The following is a 21,119-nucleotide window of genomic DNA, read 5'->3' as shown; positions in this document are numbered from 1 at the left end:
CAAAAACCTGGACACAAATGTTTATAGCAACTTTATTCATAATCACCAAAACCTATAAACAACCCAAATGTCCTTCAACTGGTGAATGAAGAGACAAACATACTATTCCATTTCATAAAGTGAAACAGTACTCAACAAATAAAAGGAACGAAATATTGGTACATGCAACAATATAAATGAATTTCAAATGCATTGTGCTAAGTGTGTGTCATAAAAATATCATTCCATTTTTAGGACATTCAGGAAGAGGCGAAACTATAAGGAAAGAAAACAGAGCCGTGTCTGCCAGTTATTGGGAGTAGGAGGGACTGACCACAAACAAGCGATGAAACTATTCTTTATCCTGATTGTGGTAGTAGTTACCAGGCTGTATGCATTTGTCAAAGCTCACAGAACTGGACACTACAAAGGTGAATTTTACTACACATAAATTATACCTCAATAAACTAACTTGATAATAAAAAAAAAAGCAATTTGTGTGTTCCAGTCACTGCAAAACAGTTCAAGTGAGAAAAAATAAAAGCTAGCAACAGTTTCAAAAGGCAGGTCACTTGTAATGTAAGGATACAGTCAAAACAAAACAAAAACCAAGAACCTTATGGGAATGTGATTCAGGCATAATTCAGGACCTTGCAAACATTTCTGCTATAAATGTGGGGATCCTTCGAAGCCTAGGGATACATCTCTCCCAAATGTCAGGAATTCGCAGCTGGCTGGATACCAGGTGCCAAGCATATTTTTCTGTCTTGGTAAAAGAGGCCCAGAATATGAAAAGGAGGTTGTTTGACTTCAGATTCAGGCCTGCTAATATTCAATCTCAGCAAAAGAGAAGATTCAGGGTATAACAACTGATAACTGGTGTCCTTTCATTTTAAATAAAACAAGCGCAGAAGTTAAAATTGCCTAATAAATTTAAAAGCTTTCTCATATCCTAATTCAGGGAATCAATATCTGCTTAGGGTTACAAGAACCAAGAGGGCTGCTATTCTCAAACCTGCCACCTTGCCCTTCCTCTAAGCACTCTTAACTGGGTCTTGTCTTTTCATAGCAGCATGGAAACAAAACTGAGTGAGGTTGGGCCAGTTTCCAGCAAGAAACAGGCGCTTAAAACAGATGCATGGAAAAAAAAATAGGAAGCAGTGATGGGAAAAGAATCAGTTTCCACCATTCAGAGAATCATCAATACCTCTTCCATTCTTCTTCCTCACTCAAATGCAGGTTAGGAAAAAAAAACAAAAACACGGAAGGGGGCATGTAAAAAGGAAAAGGCACAATTAGAGTTAAAATGGGACCATTCTAGCCATTCCAAGCATAATTTATGGCTCCATTCCACACCCTACCTCTAAACTGTCACTCTCACAAATGACAGAGAAGGTAAAAAATAAAACCACCGTCAAGTCCATTCTAAATTACAGAAAGATAAATGGGTTTACTATTTTTGCTCAACCTAGAGTACAGAGCAATCCTCTCAATGGGAGCACATTTATTCGACTAAAATACTCATCTGAATGCATCAATTGGTCTCAACCCACCTGGATCAAAGGAGAATGAAGAACACCAAGGACACAAGGTAATTACGAGCCCAAGAGACAAAAAGGGCCACATGAACCAGAGACTATATCATCCTGAGACCAGAAGAACTAGATTGTGCCCGGCTACAACAGGTGACAGCCCTGAGAGGGAACACAACAGAAGACCCCTGAGGGAGCAGAGGAGCAGTGGGATGCAGACCCCAAATTCTCATAAAAAGACCAGACTTAATGGTCTGACTGAGACTGGAAGGACCCCGGTGGTCATGACCCCCAGATCTTCTGTTGCCCCAGGACAGGAACCATTCCTGAAGTCAACTCTTCAGACATGGATTGGACTGGACAATGGGTTGGAGAGGGATGCTGGTGAGGAATGAGTTTCTTGGATCAGGTGGACACTTGAGACTATGTTGGCATCTCCTGCCTGAAGTGGAAGATGAGAGGGTAGAGTGGGTTAGAAGCTGGCGAAATGGACATGCAAAGAGAGAGTGGAGGGAGAGAGCTGGCTGTCTCATTAGGGGGAGAGTAATTGGGAGTACGTAGCAAGGGGTACATAAGTTTTTATGTGAGAGACTAACTTGATTTGTAAACTTTCACTTGAAGCACAATAAAAATTATAAAAAAAAAAAATACTCATCTGAAGAGAGAATGTACAACACATTGTGACTCATCTAACTCCACCCAAACTTGAAAGAGACCTAAAGTTCAAGGGGGAAATATTCATTGTCTCATTCCACCACCTGTTTAGTGCAGCAGTTGATGACTTGAGGTTCCTTGAACAAATTTGTCCTATGACCTGAGATCATATGAACCTGAATTACAAGGGCATATGACGTTCTCATAGCATAAGAGACAAGTATTGTGGGCCATCAACCTCCACTACCACACAGCAGGAATCTCAATGGACTCTCCCTGAAAGGCAGATGAGTACTTCTACAGGTGGGCCAGAACAGTGTCTTCAGTTTCTTCCTACTGGTATCGTATCTTGGTTAGAACCAGGCCCAACCCATAGACTCCCTGTGCTACAGCATCTAGATCCAAAGGACTACATGGGACCCTGAAGGTATTGGGCGCTACAGTACGTTAAAGCATTATTTCTAAGTGTTCTGACGCGATAAATCACAAAGGCAGGAAGTCAGCAGGAGGCAAGTAGTCTCTGAAAAGAGCATGTTCAATGGGCATTCCTCAAAACAACCTCCTAAACTCCTACTGAGGCAAATTCAGAGCCTTTGCTGTTCCTCTTGCCTGGCATACTCTTCCCTGGACTCTTCGCCCAACTGCATCCTAATCCTAATTTTGGTCCTGCTCCCCCCAGGCTACAATAAGCTCTCCATTCTTTTTCATAGCATCCTAATCTTCCACTTTATGGCACTTCTATTTGGACTTGCTTATTTGTTTGTGTGTGTGTTTAACATCTGTCTCTGACAAGGGCAAGGATCATGTCTATTTCATTTACTGTTGTATACCCAGCATTTAACATAGTGCCTGACCTACAGCAGGCATTCAAGAAATATTTTTGAATGACTCAAAGAAGTAATCCCGCAAGTTCGAAGGCACTATTGGGCTTGCAATCTCTAGTACTTTGTTCTTTCCCATCTACTCACTCATCACCTCAACACTATCCCTTTAAAGAATGCTCTCCATGGTCTTCCAGGTATTGGGCAATGTCAGATCTACCATCTTCCAGAAAGGCTAGTCCTAAACTTCATCTGACATCATATTCCAGTATCAGGGCGTAGAGAAAAAATCATGGCATAAGACTCAGTTCCTGTCCACACCTATACTAAAATTGCAAGACAATCTCTAAATCCAACCAAATTTTATTTGGCATAGTTTTGTGCTGGCTATACTTTCCAGCATACTCTAACAGGTGAAGACAAGGTGAGTATCAAACATGCAAATCAAGACAACCTCTGTGGTAGGCATAATTTCCAACATGAACCCCCTGAACATGCCCCACAAAACCCCTAAAACCTGTGAATATTATATCACTTCCACGATTGTTGGCCTTAGGGAAAGGAAATTATCCAGGTGAACCTGATGTACTTAGATGACCCCCTAAAAGCAGAGTGCTTTCTGCAGCTGGTGGCAGAAGAGGAAGTCAGAGAGATTCAAAGTACAAAGATTCGAGGCAACACTGCTGGCTTGAAGATAGCAGAGGCCATGGGAGAAGGAATACGGGTGGCCTTAAGGAGCTGAGGAAAGACCCTGGTTGTTAGCCAGCAAGGAAACGAGTACCTCAGTCCTACAACCAAAAACCTGAGTGAGCTTTGAAGGGAATTATTTCCTAGGGTCTCCACATTAGAATGCAGCCCTGTCGACACCTTAATTTCAGCCTTGTGAGGCCCTGAAAACAGAATCCAGCCATACTATGCCAAACTTCTGGCCCACAGCATTGTGAGCTAATAAATGGGGTTGTTTTAAGCCACTAACTTTGTGGTAATTTGTTAGGCAGCAACACAAAACAAAACTAATAAACTCTCTCAATTCAAATAAATATAAATATTTCCACGGAAGACATTAACTTTCAGATACATGGCTAGGTAATACTTTCAGCCCAGATTCTTGCTGATCACCCTAACTCACTCTGTCAGGGGGCCCTATACAGTTACAGCATCACTCTATGGACTGCAGCACCCATCTCAAAAGAACAGCACTTCAGTGATCTTAATGCCCTTTATGAGACACACATTTCTAAGATTCAACAATCACTTGGGAATTTGAAGAAATATATATATATAAATGGGAATTCCAGAACACTTAGTATTCATGCAGAACCTGTACATAGACCAAGAGGCAGTCATTCAAACAGAACAAGGGTTACTGCATGGTTAAATATCAGGAAGTATCATACTTATTCAGTCTGCATGCTGAGCAAATAATCCGATAAGCTGGACTTTATGAAGAACTCAGCATCAGGACTGGAGGAAGAATCATTAACAACCTGCATTATACAGATGACACAACCTTGTCTGCTGAAAATGAAGAGGACTTGAAGCACTTACTGATGAAGATCAAAGACTACAACTTTCAGTATGGATTACACCTCAACATTGAGAAAACAAAAATTCTTGTAACTGGACCAATAAGCAACATCATGATAAACAGAGAAATGATTGAAGTTGTCATGGATTTCATTTTACTTGGATCCACAAACAATCCCCACGGAAGTAGCAGTCAAGAAATCAAACAACATATTGCATTGGGCAAATCTGCTGCAAAAGATCTCTTTAAAGTGTTAAAATGAAAGGATGTCACTTTGAGGGCTAAGATGCACCTGACCCATGTCATGGTATTTTCAACTGGCTCATACGCATGTGAAAGCTGGACAATGCATAAGGAAGACTGAAGAAGAATTGATGCCTTTGAATTATGGTATTGGTGGGGAATACTGAATACACCATAGACTGCCAGAAGTACTAACAAATCTGTCTTGGAAGAAATATAACCAGAATGCTCCTTAGAAGTGAGAATGGCGAGACTTTGTCTCACGTACTTTGGACATGTTATCAGAAGGGGCCAGTCCCTGGAGAAAGATATCATGCTTAGTAAAGTAGAGGGTCAGCAAAAAAGAGGAATACCCTCAATGAGATGGACTGACACGGTGGCTGCAACAAGGGCTCAAACGTAACAACAATTGTGAGGATAGCGCAGGACCAGATAGTGTTTCATTCTGTTGTACATCGAGTCACTAGGAGTCAGAACCAACTCTACAGCACCTAACGACAACATATATAAGTCTGATATTACTATTCTTAACGGGTGAGAAAGTAGCATTCGTTTCTGGTATAGTTGAGGTACATCAACTTTACACATTCTTTTTCAAAACTGATTCCAGTGTTAACCTTAAAAGTTGCAAGGATTTGAAAAGGCTTTAATATGGAAGTGCCAATCATGAACAAAAACCAGGTGAAAGAGAAGGGATTGAGACAGAGAGTGGAAACCCACCTATCTTCGAGCAGTTAGGCTACACCTTGGATTACACAAGGCAGTACTGATAACAGCCTCCCCTAAACCCGTGCCTCTGGGATCACAGGAACCATCACATCTCAGGAGTTGGGGCGCCAAGGAATGTAGACTAGTAACAAGACCCACCCTGAAGTTCTGGCAAATGAAGAGCAGGAACACAAGTCTCTTCCAACTCAGTAAATATTTATTGAGCTGCTGCTACGTGCAGCAAAGCACTCCACTAGATCCTGCAAGGGATACAAAGATGAATAAGGCACACAAGGCCCTCGACACAGTGTCTGGCAGAGAACTAGGGCACCACGACCCCTGTACTACCCCCAAAAAAAATAAAATGAAAGAGAGAGAAGTAACTGCTCCAGAGTCCCTACTTCATTATTCTTTTCTAAGTAGGAAGGATATTGTTATGCTCCAATTTAAAAGAAAGCTTTTTTTAACCTCTTTTGAAAGGTAAAAATTTTCAAGGTGAAATCTTAAGGAAAAAGAAGAAAATCAACCTGCCACTAATCTTCCCTTCTCCTCCACAAAATGACAACAATTATTTGGGCCATATCCTACTCCATGTTTTTACTAACCTCAATTTCATCATTAAAGAGTATAGCTTCAAAGGTAATTTTTAAGCACACCAAGTACACCCAGTACACAGACGTGTTATTAAACTCCCGTAAAGCCAAACAGAAAATCTCAGGCAGGCAGCCGGTAAGTTCTTTTTCCCTTCACACCACTGGATACAGAATTTCACACTGCATTATCAGCTAATCACTGAACCAAGATACCTTCTTCAACTCAATCAAGACAAAGAAAGGCAGGCCAAACACCTAAAGTAGAAGGTTAGTCTAGAGACGGGAAACAAAAAAAAAAAAGACAGAACATATAGAAATTAAAGGCAAAGGGATGAAAACAACTCCAAAGGTATCAAGAATCACAATAAACAAACGGACTAATGCTGACAGTTTAAAGACAGTTGTTATATTAGGTCTTTGGTTTTTTTTTTTTTTTCTTTCCATTAAATGCTATTATAAGAGGCAGCACCTAAAACATTAGGACAAAAATGGATGGACAAAATATGCCAAGCAAATACAAATAAAAGGAAGCTGAGGTAGCTATGCCAATATCAAACCAAATAGAAGTTTTATGGTTTAAAAAAATAAAAGTATAATTTACATACAGTGAAATTCACACACATGCCCTTTTTTTTTTTTAAATCTCCTGACTCTACTACCTGAAACCATATGCCCTAAAATTCGCCCTTTTTAAGAGTAAAATTTCATGAGTATCACTTAATGTATAAACCACAGTCAAGACAAGACCATTTCCATCACCCCCAAAAACTTTTCTTGTGCCCCTTTGCAATCAATCCTTCCCCCCAACCCCCAGCAATTGCTAATTGGATTGTCCCTATAATTTTGCCTTTTCCAGAACATATAAATGGAATCATTCAGTATGTAACCTTTTGCGTCTGGTTTCTTGCACCAGGCATAATGCTTCTGAGATTCATCTATGTTGTTGGCAGTTTGTTCCTTTTTATTGCTCAGATCAAATGAATTTTAAGGAAAAAAAGCATCAAAAAAAGGATAAAAAGTTCAGTCTATCAGAAAAATACAACAATTTCAAATTTGTATCGTGTGCCCAAAAAAATAACCTTGAACTACATGCCATGGATTGAATTATGTCCCCCAAAAAATGTGTGTATCAACTTGGTTAGGCTATGATTCCCAGTATTTTATGGTGGTCCTCCATTAGTGCTTGTAATTTTATGTTGAGAGGATTAGGGCAGGATTGTAACACCACCCTCACTCAGGTCACCTCCCTGATCCAAGGTAAAGGGAGTTTCCCTGGGTTATGGCCTGTATCGCCTTTTATCTTTCAAGAGGTAAAAGAGAAGTAAGCAGAGAGTTGGGGACCTCATACCACCAAGAAAGCAGTACCAGGAGCAGACAGCGTGTCCTTTGGACACGGGGTCCCTGCACCTAAGAAGCTCCTCAACCAGGGGAAGATTGAGGACAAGGTCCGTCTTCCAGAGCCAGCAGAGAGAGAAAGCCTTCCCCTGGAGCCGACACCCTGAATTTGGACTTTAACCTACTTTACTGTGAGAAAATAAATTTCTCTTTGTTAAAGCCATCCACTTGTGGTATTTCTGTTATGGCAGCACTAGATGACTAAGATGCTACATAAAGCAGAAATTCATAGATAGGATCTGGTCCCACCCATTACAGCTGTTATCTCCTCCTATTATCCCATCACTCCACTTCAGCCAGACCAGCCTCCTTTAAACTCTAAAGGCACACTCCTGCCTTAAGGCCTCTGCAACTGCCCTTTCTCTGCCCTGACACTCTTTCCCCATATATCCTCATCTTCTTCACCTCATTGTTTAAAGGTCACCTTCTCAATGACACCTCTCTTGACTGCCCTATTTAGTACTGCAACCTGCTCTTATGTCATACTTTCAGATATATTTTACATGAATTAAATTTGTGTTTTTTTTTTTAAATAATAAAGACCAAAAAAACAGAAAAAAAGATTACTTTAGGATTCTGTATTATTATAGAAGCCAAGGCACAGAATTTTTCCAGAAAGGACTGTCCATAATGTTAAAACCTGAGATAGGTTAAGTGGACATTTGCAGCTGTAATTCAGGTAGATTGGCAGGGGCAGAAGCTAGACTGACGAACTAATAAATAAATGGGAAATAAAGATGAGAGACCCAAAGTATACTGAGACCAACATCTTCACTATACTTTCAATAAGTTAAGGGTGCATAAAGCTTCATGAAACCCAGTGACATGTGAAGCCTAAAGCAATGTAAATCCTATACTTTAGTTCTGTGGCTATTTTTATCTAACGTAAAATGAAAAATCTAAATACAGAATTCTTTAAGTTATTCTATTTAGGCTGTTGAATATGCCATCATAAAGGTGGTCACTAAACTAAACTCCAAATCGCCACCCCTACAGACTTTGGAGCTTTCAAAAGGGGCCATTCAGTTCCAATAAGATCCTAAAAGAAAAGTCTAGCCTCATTGCACCAAACCACAGCCACAAACGTGATGGCTTACGCAGTTCCCTTTCCTTGCCATCCATATCAGCTCTGTTCTGGTCTTCATGTACCCAAGCTGCCCAAGCTTTCATGACTAAAAACTCATTTCTCCAAAACCCATTATCATTTTATTGCTTCTCTCTAAAACCTTTCCCTTTCAATTACAATTTTCTAGTACTGAGAAGAAGAAATACCACTCCCGTGTCCTTAATTATGATAACCGTTATTATTGTCCCCCAGTGTTCATTGTGAGGAATACAATGCTTTGCTCTGTATCTCTTAAGTTTGGTATTCACTCCTCTTCCTACGGATATACGTTCAGAGCAATAACTGCCCCAGACCCACATGTTCCATAAAAAAATAAACCAAACCCATTGTCATCGGGTCGATTCCAACTCATAGCGATCCTACAGGACAAAGTAGAACTGCCCCATAGAGTTTCCAAGGAGGGCCTGGTGGATTCAAACTGCTAACATTTTGGTTTGCAGCTGTAGCATTTAACCATTACTTCACCAGGGTTTCCACATGTTCCACAGGGCCTGCTAAACACCAACTCCAGCTATCACAGGGGATATGACAGCTTTATAAGCTCTCCCCTTCTTGTATTTCTTATCTCCATGAATGACATTATGGAGCCTGGTAGTCACCTCTATTCCTCCCTGTCCTTCCTTTACCCTGTCTAGTCAATCACTCAGTCTTGCCCAATAATTCCAACTCCTAGATACTTCTCCTGCCTTCTCTCTGTCCTGCCACTGGCCAAGGCTAGTCATTAATTCCTACCTCACCAGTTGCTATAACAGTCCTCTTCCTGGTCTCCTGATTCAAGTCTCAAACCCCATTGTGTCAGATATTCCCACTCTCTTCTATTTTACATAACCCCTCCCTTCTTCTGCACCCTCACCGCAGGGACTAGGAGACTCCCTGACTCCCTTGCCGCTAGATTTTGGGTATGATTTAGGTTCAGCCAATGAGAAGCTCTTGCAAGAGATTTAGAAAGCAGAGTGAAGGCAGAAGCCACACTTCTTGTGGTGCTGGTGACTGGCAGGGGGCTCCTGCAGACCCCATGCTTCACTGCCTGTACACCAGCTTTGTGATGTAAGGCAGTTGTAGGGACAGCAGCAGTTTCCTGGCATCTGGATTGCAGCTGCAGGGCTTTGACCCTGAAACAAAGGATCCAGGGGTGGTCCCTCACTTCTGTTCCTCCAGCTCATGCAATGATTTTTATAAGCACATAATTCCCCATATTAAATCCTGTTCCTGTTCTGCTTGAAATACTTGGAGTGGTTCTTGTTTCTCATAGAGCTTCAAATTCATTCATCAGACTGCTTTCTAGAATAGTTTATCACAGAAATAAAACATCATGCCCTTGCTCAAAATCTAGTGGTTCCCTATCTCCAAAGATTAAAATATAAAGTCTTAGTGTAAAGTATAAAAGGCCCTTTGTGAACTGGCCTTAACTTTTTTTTTTTTTATTAACTTTTAATAAGCTTCAAGTGAACGTTTACAAATCCAATCAGTCTGTCACATATAAGTTTACATACATCTTACTCCGGCCTTAACTTTTTACTATCTCCTACAACAGGGGCTGACAAACTTTTTCTATAAAGGGCCAGATAACAAATGTTTTAGGCTTTGCAGGCCACGTGGTCTCTATCACAACTACTTAAGTCTACCACTGTAGCATGAAAATAGCCATAGACAAAACATATATGAATAAGCATGGCTGTATTCAAATAAAACTTTATTTATAAAAACAGGTGGCAAGTCAGGTTTGGCCTGTGAACCATATAGTTTGCTACACTTATCATCTCTAATATCTTATACATCAGCATTATCAAATGGCTTATATTTCCTCAAACATGCTAAATTCTCTCATTCACCCTCACCTTTGTCCATGCTGTTCTCTCTGCCTGGAATAACCTCCCTTAACCCCATTTCATTTGTCTGGCGAACTCCTTCGAGATACAGCTCATATATGTTAGTTCCCCAGGGAGATTTAGGTAAACTTTCCACTATATTCCTCTTGCACTTGTACTTTCACCACTGTGGGGTTCAACATACTAAGCTGTAAATGTCACTGCATATCTGTATCCTGCTAGATGGCTTGATGTCAGGGACCATGACTTCTCATTTTTATCACCACGGCCTGGCTCAGAGTCTGACACTCAGTGTTTGTGGGATAAGTATCACCTTCAACTGCAGACATACGCCTTCCTCCTAGTTCATGAAAAGTTTCTAACCAGCTTTCTAACATATACCACATCTTTCTAGGCACATACAAAAGAAACGCCAAATAAACACTTGTGGAATCAATAGATCTGACTAAATCAATGTATAAGAACACATAATTAATGTATAAATTAATATGTAATTAACCTTCATGACTGCTTTCGATATCTGGCTTTGAGAATGCACTAGGGCCCTTGCCCAAGTTTCAATCTGTAAAAATGGCGTGGCGGGGGTGACGGACCTCCTCCTCTAACTTCACAAGGGCGGACGATAAACATTATCAGCATCAACAGGCCAAGCCTGATTGCCATGAGGTGGAGGTCAGACATGCCTCCACCCTCCAACCTTTTTACCAATTCTGACGCTAGCCATCCCTCCCATGGTATTCTCTGCTTCTCCCTTGGGTTCAATAATTCATTGCAACGGCCACACAGAACTCACAGACCATACTCACAGTTATGGCATTTATTAGGGAAGTAACAGGTTACAGTTTAGGATCAGGAACGACTCAGGATACAGTTCTTCAATCCAGACAGCCTCTTCTCAGCTGTGCCCATAGGCAGGCCTCTCTCTGGCCCTTGACCCCTCAGCCTGGCCTCTGCCCCACTTGGGCTAGTGGTACAAAGCTCTTTAGCTCTGCCAATAAGTGCCCAGAGGCATCTCACTCCACCAGTAAGCCTTAGCCCAAAGGTGCTCAGCAATCTCGCTTCATTTGTTGGCAAACCTACCTCCGTAGACAAGTGCCCCAAGATACTCCATATCACCAGGAAGCCTCCTGCCCGAAGGCACTCAGCTCTCTCACTCTGTGGGTAAGCATACCCACTGTAACCACCTTGCTTGGTGGGCCAAGAAGCCTACCATACCATCTTTTGCCAGTCTCCTTATTCTGATGGTCTCCTGGTTCTGATACCGCCGTTTCTCTGCTGCTTCTTGTCGTCTTGCACCATCTTCAGTGTTACAGCTCTCTCTCTCTCTCTCTGTCTCCTAGGTCTAGCAGATTCTCAGCGCAGGGACCCCATTTCCAAAGGACATGCTCCACTCACATCTCTTCTTCTTGGTGGTAGTGAGGTCCCCCCTTTCCACCTCTGTGATGGCTCATTTTAAGCCTTGCAGGATGGCCAAACTGACCAATCCCCTCGTTAGGGAGCCATACACATCATTTGCTTGGTCCCAACCCCACAAGGGTGTCATGCACCTTATTTGCATTATTAGAAAGTTGTCCAATCTCCTTGGTGGGCCACAAGCACCTTATTTGCATAGTTCAATCTAATCCTTTGGTGGAAGTTACAAGACCATGGGTAGAAAGGCCATATAAAAGTGATCCATCACCCTGTACAATCCTATGCCATATACATCAACTGCTCAGAACAGAGCCCTGCAAGCTCCTTGCAAGTAGGGACTGTGTCTTAGTTATCAATGAATGAATAAAAGAATTATACTTATTCCTTTTTCTTGTTCCTTTCTTTTTCCCTAGCAACAGTAATGAGGCTGTAACTAGATTTTAAGCAAAAGCTGCTGGGTAGGAACCCTGCATGGAAACTGTGAAAGTGTTAAATTCAGTTTCATGCTGACAGGGTGACATCTCCAAATAACTACAGATCCAAATCAAGTAGGTTTTAGTCACCTCAGTTGAAGGACGGTGACAGTGGCCAACAATGACTGAGAGAATGGCCCAGTGCCCGAAGGCCCAGCTCCAGTCGCTCCCTCTTTCCCTGTTAGCTTTGCTTCCCAATTCTCCCCTGGCCCTCCCAGGACTTCCTGAAGTGTTCCCAGCAGGCTCACACCCGGTTTCGTTTATTTTTCTTTCCTTTCTGGGATAGGCTGTCTGCAGACACAGCTGATGAGCTATTTAGGGCTCACCAGAGACCTTGGGGCTTTGTAAGTCCCTGAGATTATAACTCTTTTAAATCTTCAGAGGTCATTAACGTCAAGGCAAGGGAGTCAATAAACATGATATATCCTCATCGAAGCAGGACAAAAAAGAAAGGCATAAAGGAAGGAGAATAAAAACTCTATCATAAGAGGTTCTGAAACTTTTACATGTAAAAGAATCACTGGGGGAAGCTTGTTAAAACGCACGTTCTGACCGACTCTAGTCAATACTGACATATGATGAGAGACAGAGGCAAATGCAAGGCCTCCAGCCTTTCTCCCTACGCAGGCATTCATGCACATTCACATACGCTCATATATAAAATAACTTAAATACATATATGAATGATCAAGGAAATTAGGCCCCTTTATCACGGCATCTTAACCAAGATCCCTTATTAATGAAAACCTTTATGAACCTAAACAGTAAATTAAATGCATTCTCCCACTGTTTTCTCCATTTCCATGTATGACTACAGAAAATCTACAGATTGTAGTCTGAGGAGCCAGTTATTCAAGTCAGAAGAAATCTTCAAGCATGCTTAGAAGGGCAGACAGTAGTATGGGTTTCACCCGTGACTGGATTTTATCTTAACTCCCTGATTTCATATAATCGCTGGGGAGAAAAAAAAAATCACAGGTGACTAAGAATCCAGCAAACCACAATGGAACTCAGACACCTTGGCTTTCCACTCTTCAATCTGGAATTTCACAACCGATCCTAACTCAACAGTAACTCTGAAGAGAGCTGCCAGAACTGGCTTGGAGCCTTCTGCTGGGTTCTCCTCCCCTCCACATGCACCGCGCTGGGTCTCCTCAGCTCTCGGAGTTGAGATGTTGCACTGAACTGTTGGATACCCGACAACGACACCTCTGCAAACCCCTGTCCTGCTCTCTGCTCAGTCTTTCCCTCTCCATAGCACTGTAGTTTTATTTGCCTGTTTCCTAAATGCCTTTTGTCACAGAGATGGGGAACTCACCGTAGAGAGTAGAGGCCATGTTTCTGGGACACCCTGTGCAATGTGTGCACAATACCAGGCACACATTAGGTCTTCAAACCATGTTGCCTGAATTGACTTAGGCAAAGGTCCCATAGCCAGCCCTCATTCCAGAAAAATAAAATCAACACTGGGGAATTATTACAGGGTGTGGCAGGTACTCCCTGTGCCAACTAGCACACACTCTCCCAGAAGGCACTGCAATATACAAGGCACTCTCTGCTATTATAACAAAATAAGGAACACTGGCCAAGTAAACGGGCAGGATGGCATGTTAATCCTGGGTATTTAAAGGCATCGTTCCCACTGAAATCAAATACCAGATAGTGCTAGACTAGCCCTCTTATGCAACCAAGACTAGTGCTGTTCTGATGCATTTTCTGGCAGAGACCCTTCCTGAAAATGTGATAAGCTTTCATCAAGAATCCATTCTCCTACTTCCAAACTAGATTCTCAGGTCAAGGACCTACCACCTAGGCTGAGATTTTTAAGTGCCAGGAGCAAAGCCCTAAAAGGGAACATGGAAAACTGATTTAGAAGCACTGGCTACGCTGCTATATATATAAACTGAGTAGAAAAAAAATAAGTGGTTAGTACCAAGCCTGGAGGAATCCTAAATTCTGAAATCTGCCTGCCTCAACAGTAAACAACAATTTCTCCGACCCAATACCATCACAGTTCAGCTTCCTTAGGTTGGTAGGTGACTTTGTTTATCTTTTATTGTAAAATAGACCATGTACACAAAAGAAAGGAACCCTGGTGGTGCAACAGTTAAGTACTCTGCTGCTAACCGAAAGGTTGGCTGTTCAAACCCACGCAGTGCAGCTCCATGGGAGAGATCACAGCCAGGAAAACCCTGTGGGACAGTTCTGCTGTCCCACGTGGGGTTGCTATGAGTTGGAATTGACTCAACAGCACCTAACAATACCACCACCACCACACAAAAGAATATATTAAAAATATACTCAGTTTAAGAATAATAATAAGATAAGCACTTGGTGACCTACCACTAAGCTAAGAAATAACCATCACCAGTACCTTAGAAGTTTTCTGTGTGCTTTTTCTTCATGACACCCCTATCCTTCTCCCAAATGACAACCATTCTCCTGAACTCACAGTTAATTATTCTCTTCCTTTTTTTAGAGTTTTACGACTTCTGAAGGTATCCATAAAAAAACACATACTGTTTAGTTCTGCATTTTTGAACTTTGTGTAAATGGCATCATACTGTATATTTCTTCTGTGACCTGCTTCTCTTGCTCAGCATTATGTTTCTGAGATTCCACCATATTGATGTAACTATCATTCACCCATTTTTACTATAGGATAGTAGGACTGACTATAATACAATTTATGATATTAATTCTTTCTATATTCAAACAGACCCACTGACTACATACTAACACAGTCTGTCTGCAAACACATTTAAGCCACATGAATTGTTGGTGGTCACCCATACTGACATTCATGTGGCAGATCAGGTACAACAACTAGAGATGTTTTCACCTCTTTTTACTAAAAGAGTAGGAAGGATCCCCCTAAGAAATGGAGCTTTGAGTCCTTGCTTAGCTAGCAATGTCTTTACTGGATGAACTAGGGGAGATGAACTCCTAAGATAAAATCTTTTCACAATTCCAGTTTCTTTATAGCTTATAACTATAAAGCAGGGGAAAGGAGAGGAAAAGGCTGCTTTGACTTTGCAGTCTTCTCCTTCACAAGCACATCAGAGCACCTTTGTTTGATCACAGCAAATGGCACCCAAGTCCAAGAAAAACCTGCCCTTCAGACAGTGAAAGCTAAATATTTAGTCTGGAAGCCAACAAGCAGAAGCCCATCATCATTCTCTCTGCCCCAAGACAGCAAGGACAGCAGAGGGTTGTCCTTGAAATCCTGAAAGTTCCATTCATCACCCTCCCAACTACAATCCTTAACGGGAATGCGTTGGTGATGCCTCACTTCCCAGGCCGAGGGGCAGAGGGCAGAAGCAATCAACGGTCTACAAGCACAAATAATAATAATAATAATAACAACAACAACCACCTTCAGGGAGCACTCCCAGCGTGCAAGGCCCTCAGATGGACATACCTCATCTTGGTTACTCCTTAAAATAATCTTCTGAGATAGGTGATATTATTCTTATTTTATATCTGAAAAAATCGAGGTTCCAAAATGCTTAATGACTTGTCCAATATCACACAGCAAGTAAATAACAGGCCAGGATTCAATCTTCGTCTTTGATTCCAAATTCTCACACTCTGATCCAACTAGACTGAAAGATTGGTGGTTCGAACCCACCCAGTGGTTCACTGGGGAAAGACCTGGTGATCTGCTCCTGTAAGGATTACAGCCTAGAAAACCCTATGGGGCAGTTCTACTCTTTCACTATGAGGGTCAATTCATAGTGTCGGAATCAACTCAACTGCACCTAACAACACAACAACCCTGCTACCACCTACAGTAGTATTTGTGCACACTGACCCTGACAAATGCAGCAGCAAAGGGGGGAAGGACACGATGCTACCGCCTTTGGGTGATACGTTTAAATGTGTTTCCTGCTGAGTGGCAGCAGGTTATATGTGAATGAAGAATACTTAGATCACAGAGGTCTGTGAAAACTCAGAGATCAGGCACGGTAAAATGCTGCAGTAGTAAGGCAGACTGAGGAGAACTGCCATGAAGCTGACATTATCTGGAAGGTCCTCCATACAGCAATAATTAACTAGCACTGAATGTCTACCATGTATAAAGGGCAAAAACGCATTCGATTTCATGCGGAAGTCTGGCTGCTGTTTTAATGGTCAACAGTCCGCAACACAAACTACAACAAAAAAGGGCTATCAGGATACCTGCATTTCAACATCTATACACCAGAGAAATTCAGCAAGCAATAGGTCAAGAATTTCAGTAAGTCTAAACTTAAGACCAGAACTCTTTTTTTCAAACTGAAATTAAGTGATGTCAGTTTTGTTTGATACAAACTTTCCAAATCAGCTAGAAAGCCAAGACAGCTTTCATCCTCAGAGAGTGAAATGCTGAAGTGTCCCCCCCCCGCCCCCCGGCCCCCACAGCTATTTGCCACTGAGGAGATTCTGTTTCCTCTAGTTCTAAATACCTATTCTTCCTCTAAGGAGCCCTGGTGGCACTGTGGTTAAGGAGCTTGCCTGCTAACCAAAAAAGTCAGTGGTTTGAATCCACCATTCCTTGGGAGAAAGATGTGACAGTCTGCTTCCGTAAAGATTTGGCAGTTCTACTCTGTCCTATATGGTCACTATGAGTTGGAATCGACTCGATGGCAATGGGTTTATTCTTCCTCCGGTGACACAAGATTTGCCAATTATATTGACAATCCTTACACTGTGGAACCCAACTATTTATCCCATCTTGCAAGTCATCTAGCGACTGGACTTCAGGGTGTGAGGTAACACCTTTGCAGAGACTTGGAGAAAACGGAATAGGGAAATGGTGCATCTGCTTCTAATGACACTATAGACAAAAGATCCGAACTCCCACCTTCCCTTCACCCTACACCTGTCCGTCATCACCACCTCACAAGCCCTTAAAACAACCAAATCCAGAGAGGCCAAGGGCCGTCCTGAGAGGGAGCTTTCAAGAGGCTGTGGCTATTGGCTGAAATCACATTCCATTTTTCAAAGCATTCTCCCCTACTCTTTGGGATTTGTTCAGGAAGATAAAGATCTATAAACTGCATTAATAGGATTCTTTGCCTTAAAATTTCCTTAAGACGTCTGGGGATTTTGTACATTGTAATAAACAATAAACACACATTTCCCACCCCACCCCACCCCCCCCCCCCGCCCGCCCCACCACCACCTCACTAATACAGCTAAAGTTACTCTCCTCCCTGGTCACTCAGCTGCTGTGGAAATAAGTCTGTACCACTAACACAGGTATAAGATGAGAATAATGATAAATAAAATTACGTCACTTCTGACATGTATAATGAGTACAATATAACTCAGACTCTAAGTGTAGGAGTTCTTAACCAACACTCCAAAGCAGACCAAGGACTCCCCCAAAATAGAAGTACACAGACAGAAAATTTCTCGTAAAAAGAACCACTGCTCTAAGTGTTCCTATGTGAACTCTGGAAGGACAGCTGTGGCTGCTGTACCTGATATATAAAAAAGCAGAGTCAAGTTCTCTGTTCAGCAGTTTATTTTACGCAAATAGCCAACTTAGCCAGTCCCAATCCTCTGACCCTTCCAAAAATCCTGAGCTTTGTACTCCCCTCTGGGCCTCCTTAACATATTGAGACAGTGATAAGAACTCTGGAAATTTTCTAACATAAATTGCCCTCATCACTTCCCAATGTGTTTTCAATAGCTCTAAGCATCTTCCTGGCTCTGTCCCACAACAAGGGGAGTCTTACCGAGATCTCCCACCAAAGCAGTTAGTGCTGGGAGGCTGGTGTCGGTTCTCTGGAGCTACAGCTGTCCCACTGGATTCTCTCGAAGGTGGCTGTGACCCTAAAAGGGAATCAATCACAAGGAAAGACAGAAACATTGAGAAACTCAACCCTTCTTTGAGATTCAGTTGTTAGGAACAGAAGTCAACTCTGCCTCTTCAAGTTACCTACTACGATGGAGTGTGGGCTGCCTAGCAAGCTGCAGTCACTACCATGAGGAGGAGCAGGGACAGGCATGCAAGACTTGACCTGTGCCATTGAACAGTGAGGCTCAAGCGGTGGAAACAGCTGCTCTTCTCCAAGACTTCCAAGAAAGTCTAAGGCACTTATAAGCATGTTGCCTTGTACATTAAATGAACTTCAGCCTCGTGAATGTGAGATAAAGAACAGATGCTAAGTAGGCGAAGTGGGCAAGTAATGGGGGGCATTTCTCCATATTGCAACCAGAGAATTTTTAAAAAGCTAAATCAGACCATGCTACTCTCCTACTAAAATCATTTCAACAGTTTCCCTCTTAGGATGAGGTTCAAACCCCTTACCAAGGCCTTCAATGCCCTGAGTGATCTAACCCAACCACCCCATCTGTCCTCACCTCCCATCACTCTGCTCCTTACTCCCCACACTCCATTCACCCCAGTACCTCTGTTCCCTGCAAAAGCCACACTTGTCCTGCCTCAGGGCCTTTGCACCTGTGGCCCTGCCACCTCTTACTGTATCACCCCTTTATCTGTTGAAACACCTCCTCGTATTCAGGTACCTGAGTATGTAAGAACCTTCTGTGCAGAGGTTTCTCACAGAAACTCTCCCCAACCCCTTCACTTCAAATGAGATCCCCCTAAAGTGAGCGATCTCATACTACCCCGTACTTTCCCTTTATAGCTTTTGTCACAATTACAATTATTTAATTATTTGTGTGTTGAGTTGTTTGATGTCTGTTCCCACCCTCTAAGTAGATGATTATAAGCTCCAGGGAGTGGGGATCACATGAATTTTGCCCGTTGCCATCTGGCTAGCACCTGGCGCAGGGCCTAGTAATATCAGGTATTCAATTATTTGTGTGTGTATATGTGTATGTACATGTACGCATATGTATATATGTTGAATGAGTGAAAGATGTCTGTTTTTCTCTGACCAAGAGCTCTCCAACAGTGTCTCACTCACTCCAGTTGAGGGGTTTTCCTCAGCAGTCAAGCCCCATCCAACTACAGAGAGCCTACCTGACTACGACTACCCTTGTGTCAGCACTCAACTGTCACCCCCCACCCCCCGCCTGCCTGAAGCTACAGAAAGCCTGTTTGGGGAAAGTGCCATAGTTACATCACATTTAACAAAACATTTAATAAGAAAATTATAGAGAAACATAACCCATTTCAGACCTCAGACTTCATGAAATAATTTCCTGTTAGATCCAAAGGACTAATTTCAGACTAGATCAAAAGAAACAAACTGCCAAGATTCAGGACAGAGTGGGAGACGCTCTCCGATGTCCCTGCTTCTATATGTATTTGTTAGTGTACAGCTATACTATAGGTCACGTAGCTCCCTTTCCCAACCAATACCATCCCATAAAAGACACTCTCAAAATTCCCAGGAATTTAACTACATCGGGAAAAAGAAAAATTTCCAAAGTAACATTTCATAAAGTTTTATTTTCCAAAGTCCATGTGAGATGAAAAGATGTTTTTCTCTGCTCTCAAACCAAATAAGAACATACTCTCAAGAAGCTGACATTTATTTTGGTCCTTTATCAGAAGGCAGTCTTTGAAAAAGCGTGTCATGATTTTGATCCAGGATGTAAAGAAGAATCAGAGCCAGCAATGGGCCAGGACCGGCTAAGCGACACACAAACCCAGATATACCTGGTACAGAGCCATGCTCTCAGCACCTCCTCCCCAGCCCCTGGCCCCCCACACACCCCCACCCCCAGCTCTGCCACACCTCATCCCGGCACAGCCCTGGGGAGCAGGGCAGCACTCACCGTCTGTCACAGCACTGCCATTAGGCACACTTCCCAGATCAACAGTCGGCCCGTCCAGGAAAATTGTCAGCTCTCCGCCTGAGACAACACTGCCTTTGTTCTCCGTCTGCAGGTTCAGGGTCAGCTGCGTGTTCTCCACTGTTAGGACACAAAAGGCAACATGAATGGACTCAAGTTAAGATTCTATACGTGAGCGAAATAAGTCAGATGAAAAAGGACAAGTATTATATGATCCCACTTACATGAAATATCTACAGTAGACAAATGGTTACCAGGGGTAGTTGGGGCGGGAAAATGGAGAGTTATTGTCTAAGGGGTACTGTTAAGAATACAAAAAAAATCTGGAAACAGATAATGGTGACGGTTGTAAAACATGGTGAATTAATGTCATTGAATTGTACATATAAAAATGGTTAAAATGGCTAACGTTCTGTTATATATTAAACCACAATAAAAATTAGTTTAAAAAACAAAGTAACAAACATCAGTTAAAGAAAAAAAAACAGATTGTATATGTTATAAACTCACATTTCACCTACTCTGGCTTCTCTGGGAACCTTCTCCCCATCTTTAAATAAGTCTTGTGGCAAGGAAAAAAGGCTGGGAAGGAACATACCTAACTGTAGTCATTGTTGCATTAGGCTGGTGTGAAACAATCTGCTCTTTTTTCTAAACATTTTGTATTATTATGCTAGCTAGATCATTTCTACATTATTTGTTTGCTTATACTTGTAGGGCTCTAAGGAAAAGGCAGAGCTAGCGATGGCGTACAGGGGAAGAAGTAGGGTCCAAGCAGCAGATCCCCTTGACTCATACATAGAATGGAGTGGGAGCGGGGGTTAAGAAAAGAGAAATCAGTCGGGAGACCCTATGGAAAGAAATGTCAGCAAGAGACATTTCTAGGTGAGAGATTACAGGGCCTTATCCTTTACTTTACTTAACTGTGTTAAAGACTGTTTTCTAAATTTCCTAAAGTTTAGAGATGCGTTACTTTGAAACTAAAAAAAAAAAACAACAATAAAAGTTTAATGCAGGCAAATCAGCCCCTCAGCCTCGCGGCTCTGGTTTAAGACTCGGTTTTACCA

The 21,119-nt window shown here is 42.2% G+C and overlaps 1 protein-coding gene across 2 annotated transcripts in view; it reads right to left on the bottom strand.

The window, feature by feature from the left end:
* The window catches only part of WWP2 (WW domain containing E3 ubiquitin protein ligase 2), a 165,639-nt gene that overhangs the window by 67,773 nt on the left and 76,747 nt on the right, over window positions 1–21,119 (bottom strand). For both annotated transcript variants that reach the window (XM_049863730.1, XM_049863731.1), the window contains 2 exons: window positions 20,035–20,172; window positions 18,021–18,117 (listed from right to left, as the gene is read on the bottom strand). In XM_049863730.1, coding sequence (XP_049719687.1) covers window positions 18,021–18,117; window positions 20,035–20,172 — 235 coding nt within the window. The remainder of the gene's footprint in view (window positions 1–18,020; window positions 18,118–20,034; window positions 20,173–21,119) is intronic.

This window comes from Elephas maximus, chromosome 21 (genome assembly GCF_024166365.1).
Source record: "Elephas maximus indicus isolate mEleMax1 chromosome 21, mEleMax1 primary haplotype, whole genome shotgun sequence".
NCBI classification, from domain to species: Eukaryota; Metazoa; Chordata; class Mammalia; order Proboscidea; family Elephantidae; genus Elephas; species Elephas maximus.
The sequence above is the reverse complement of the archived record's forward strand: the minus strand, read 5'-3'. Positions and strand labels throughout refer to the sequence as shown.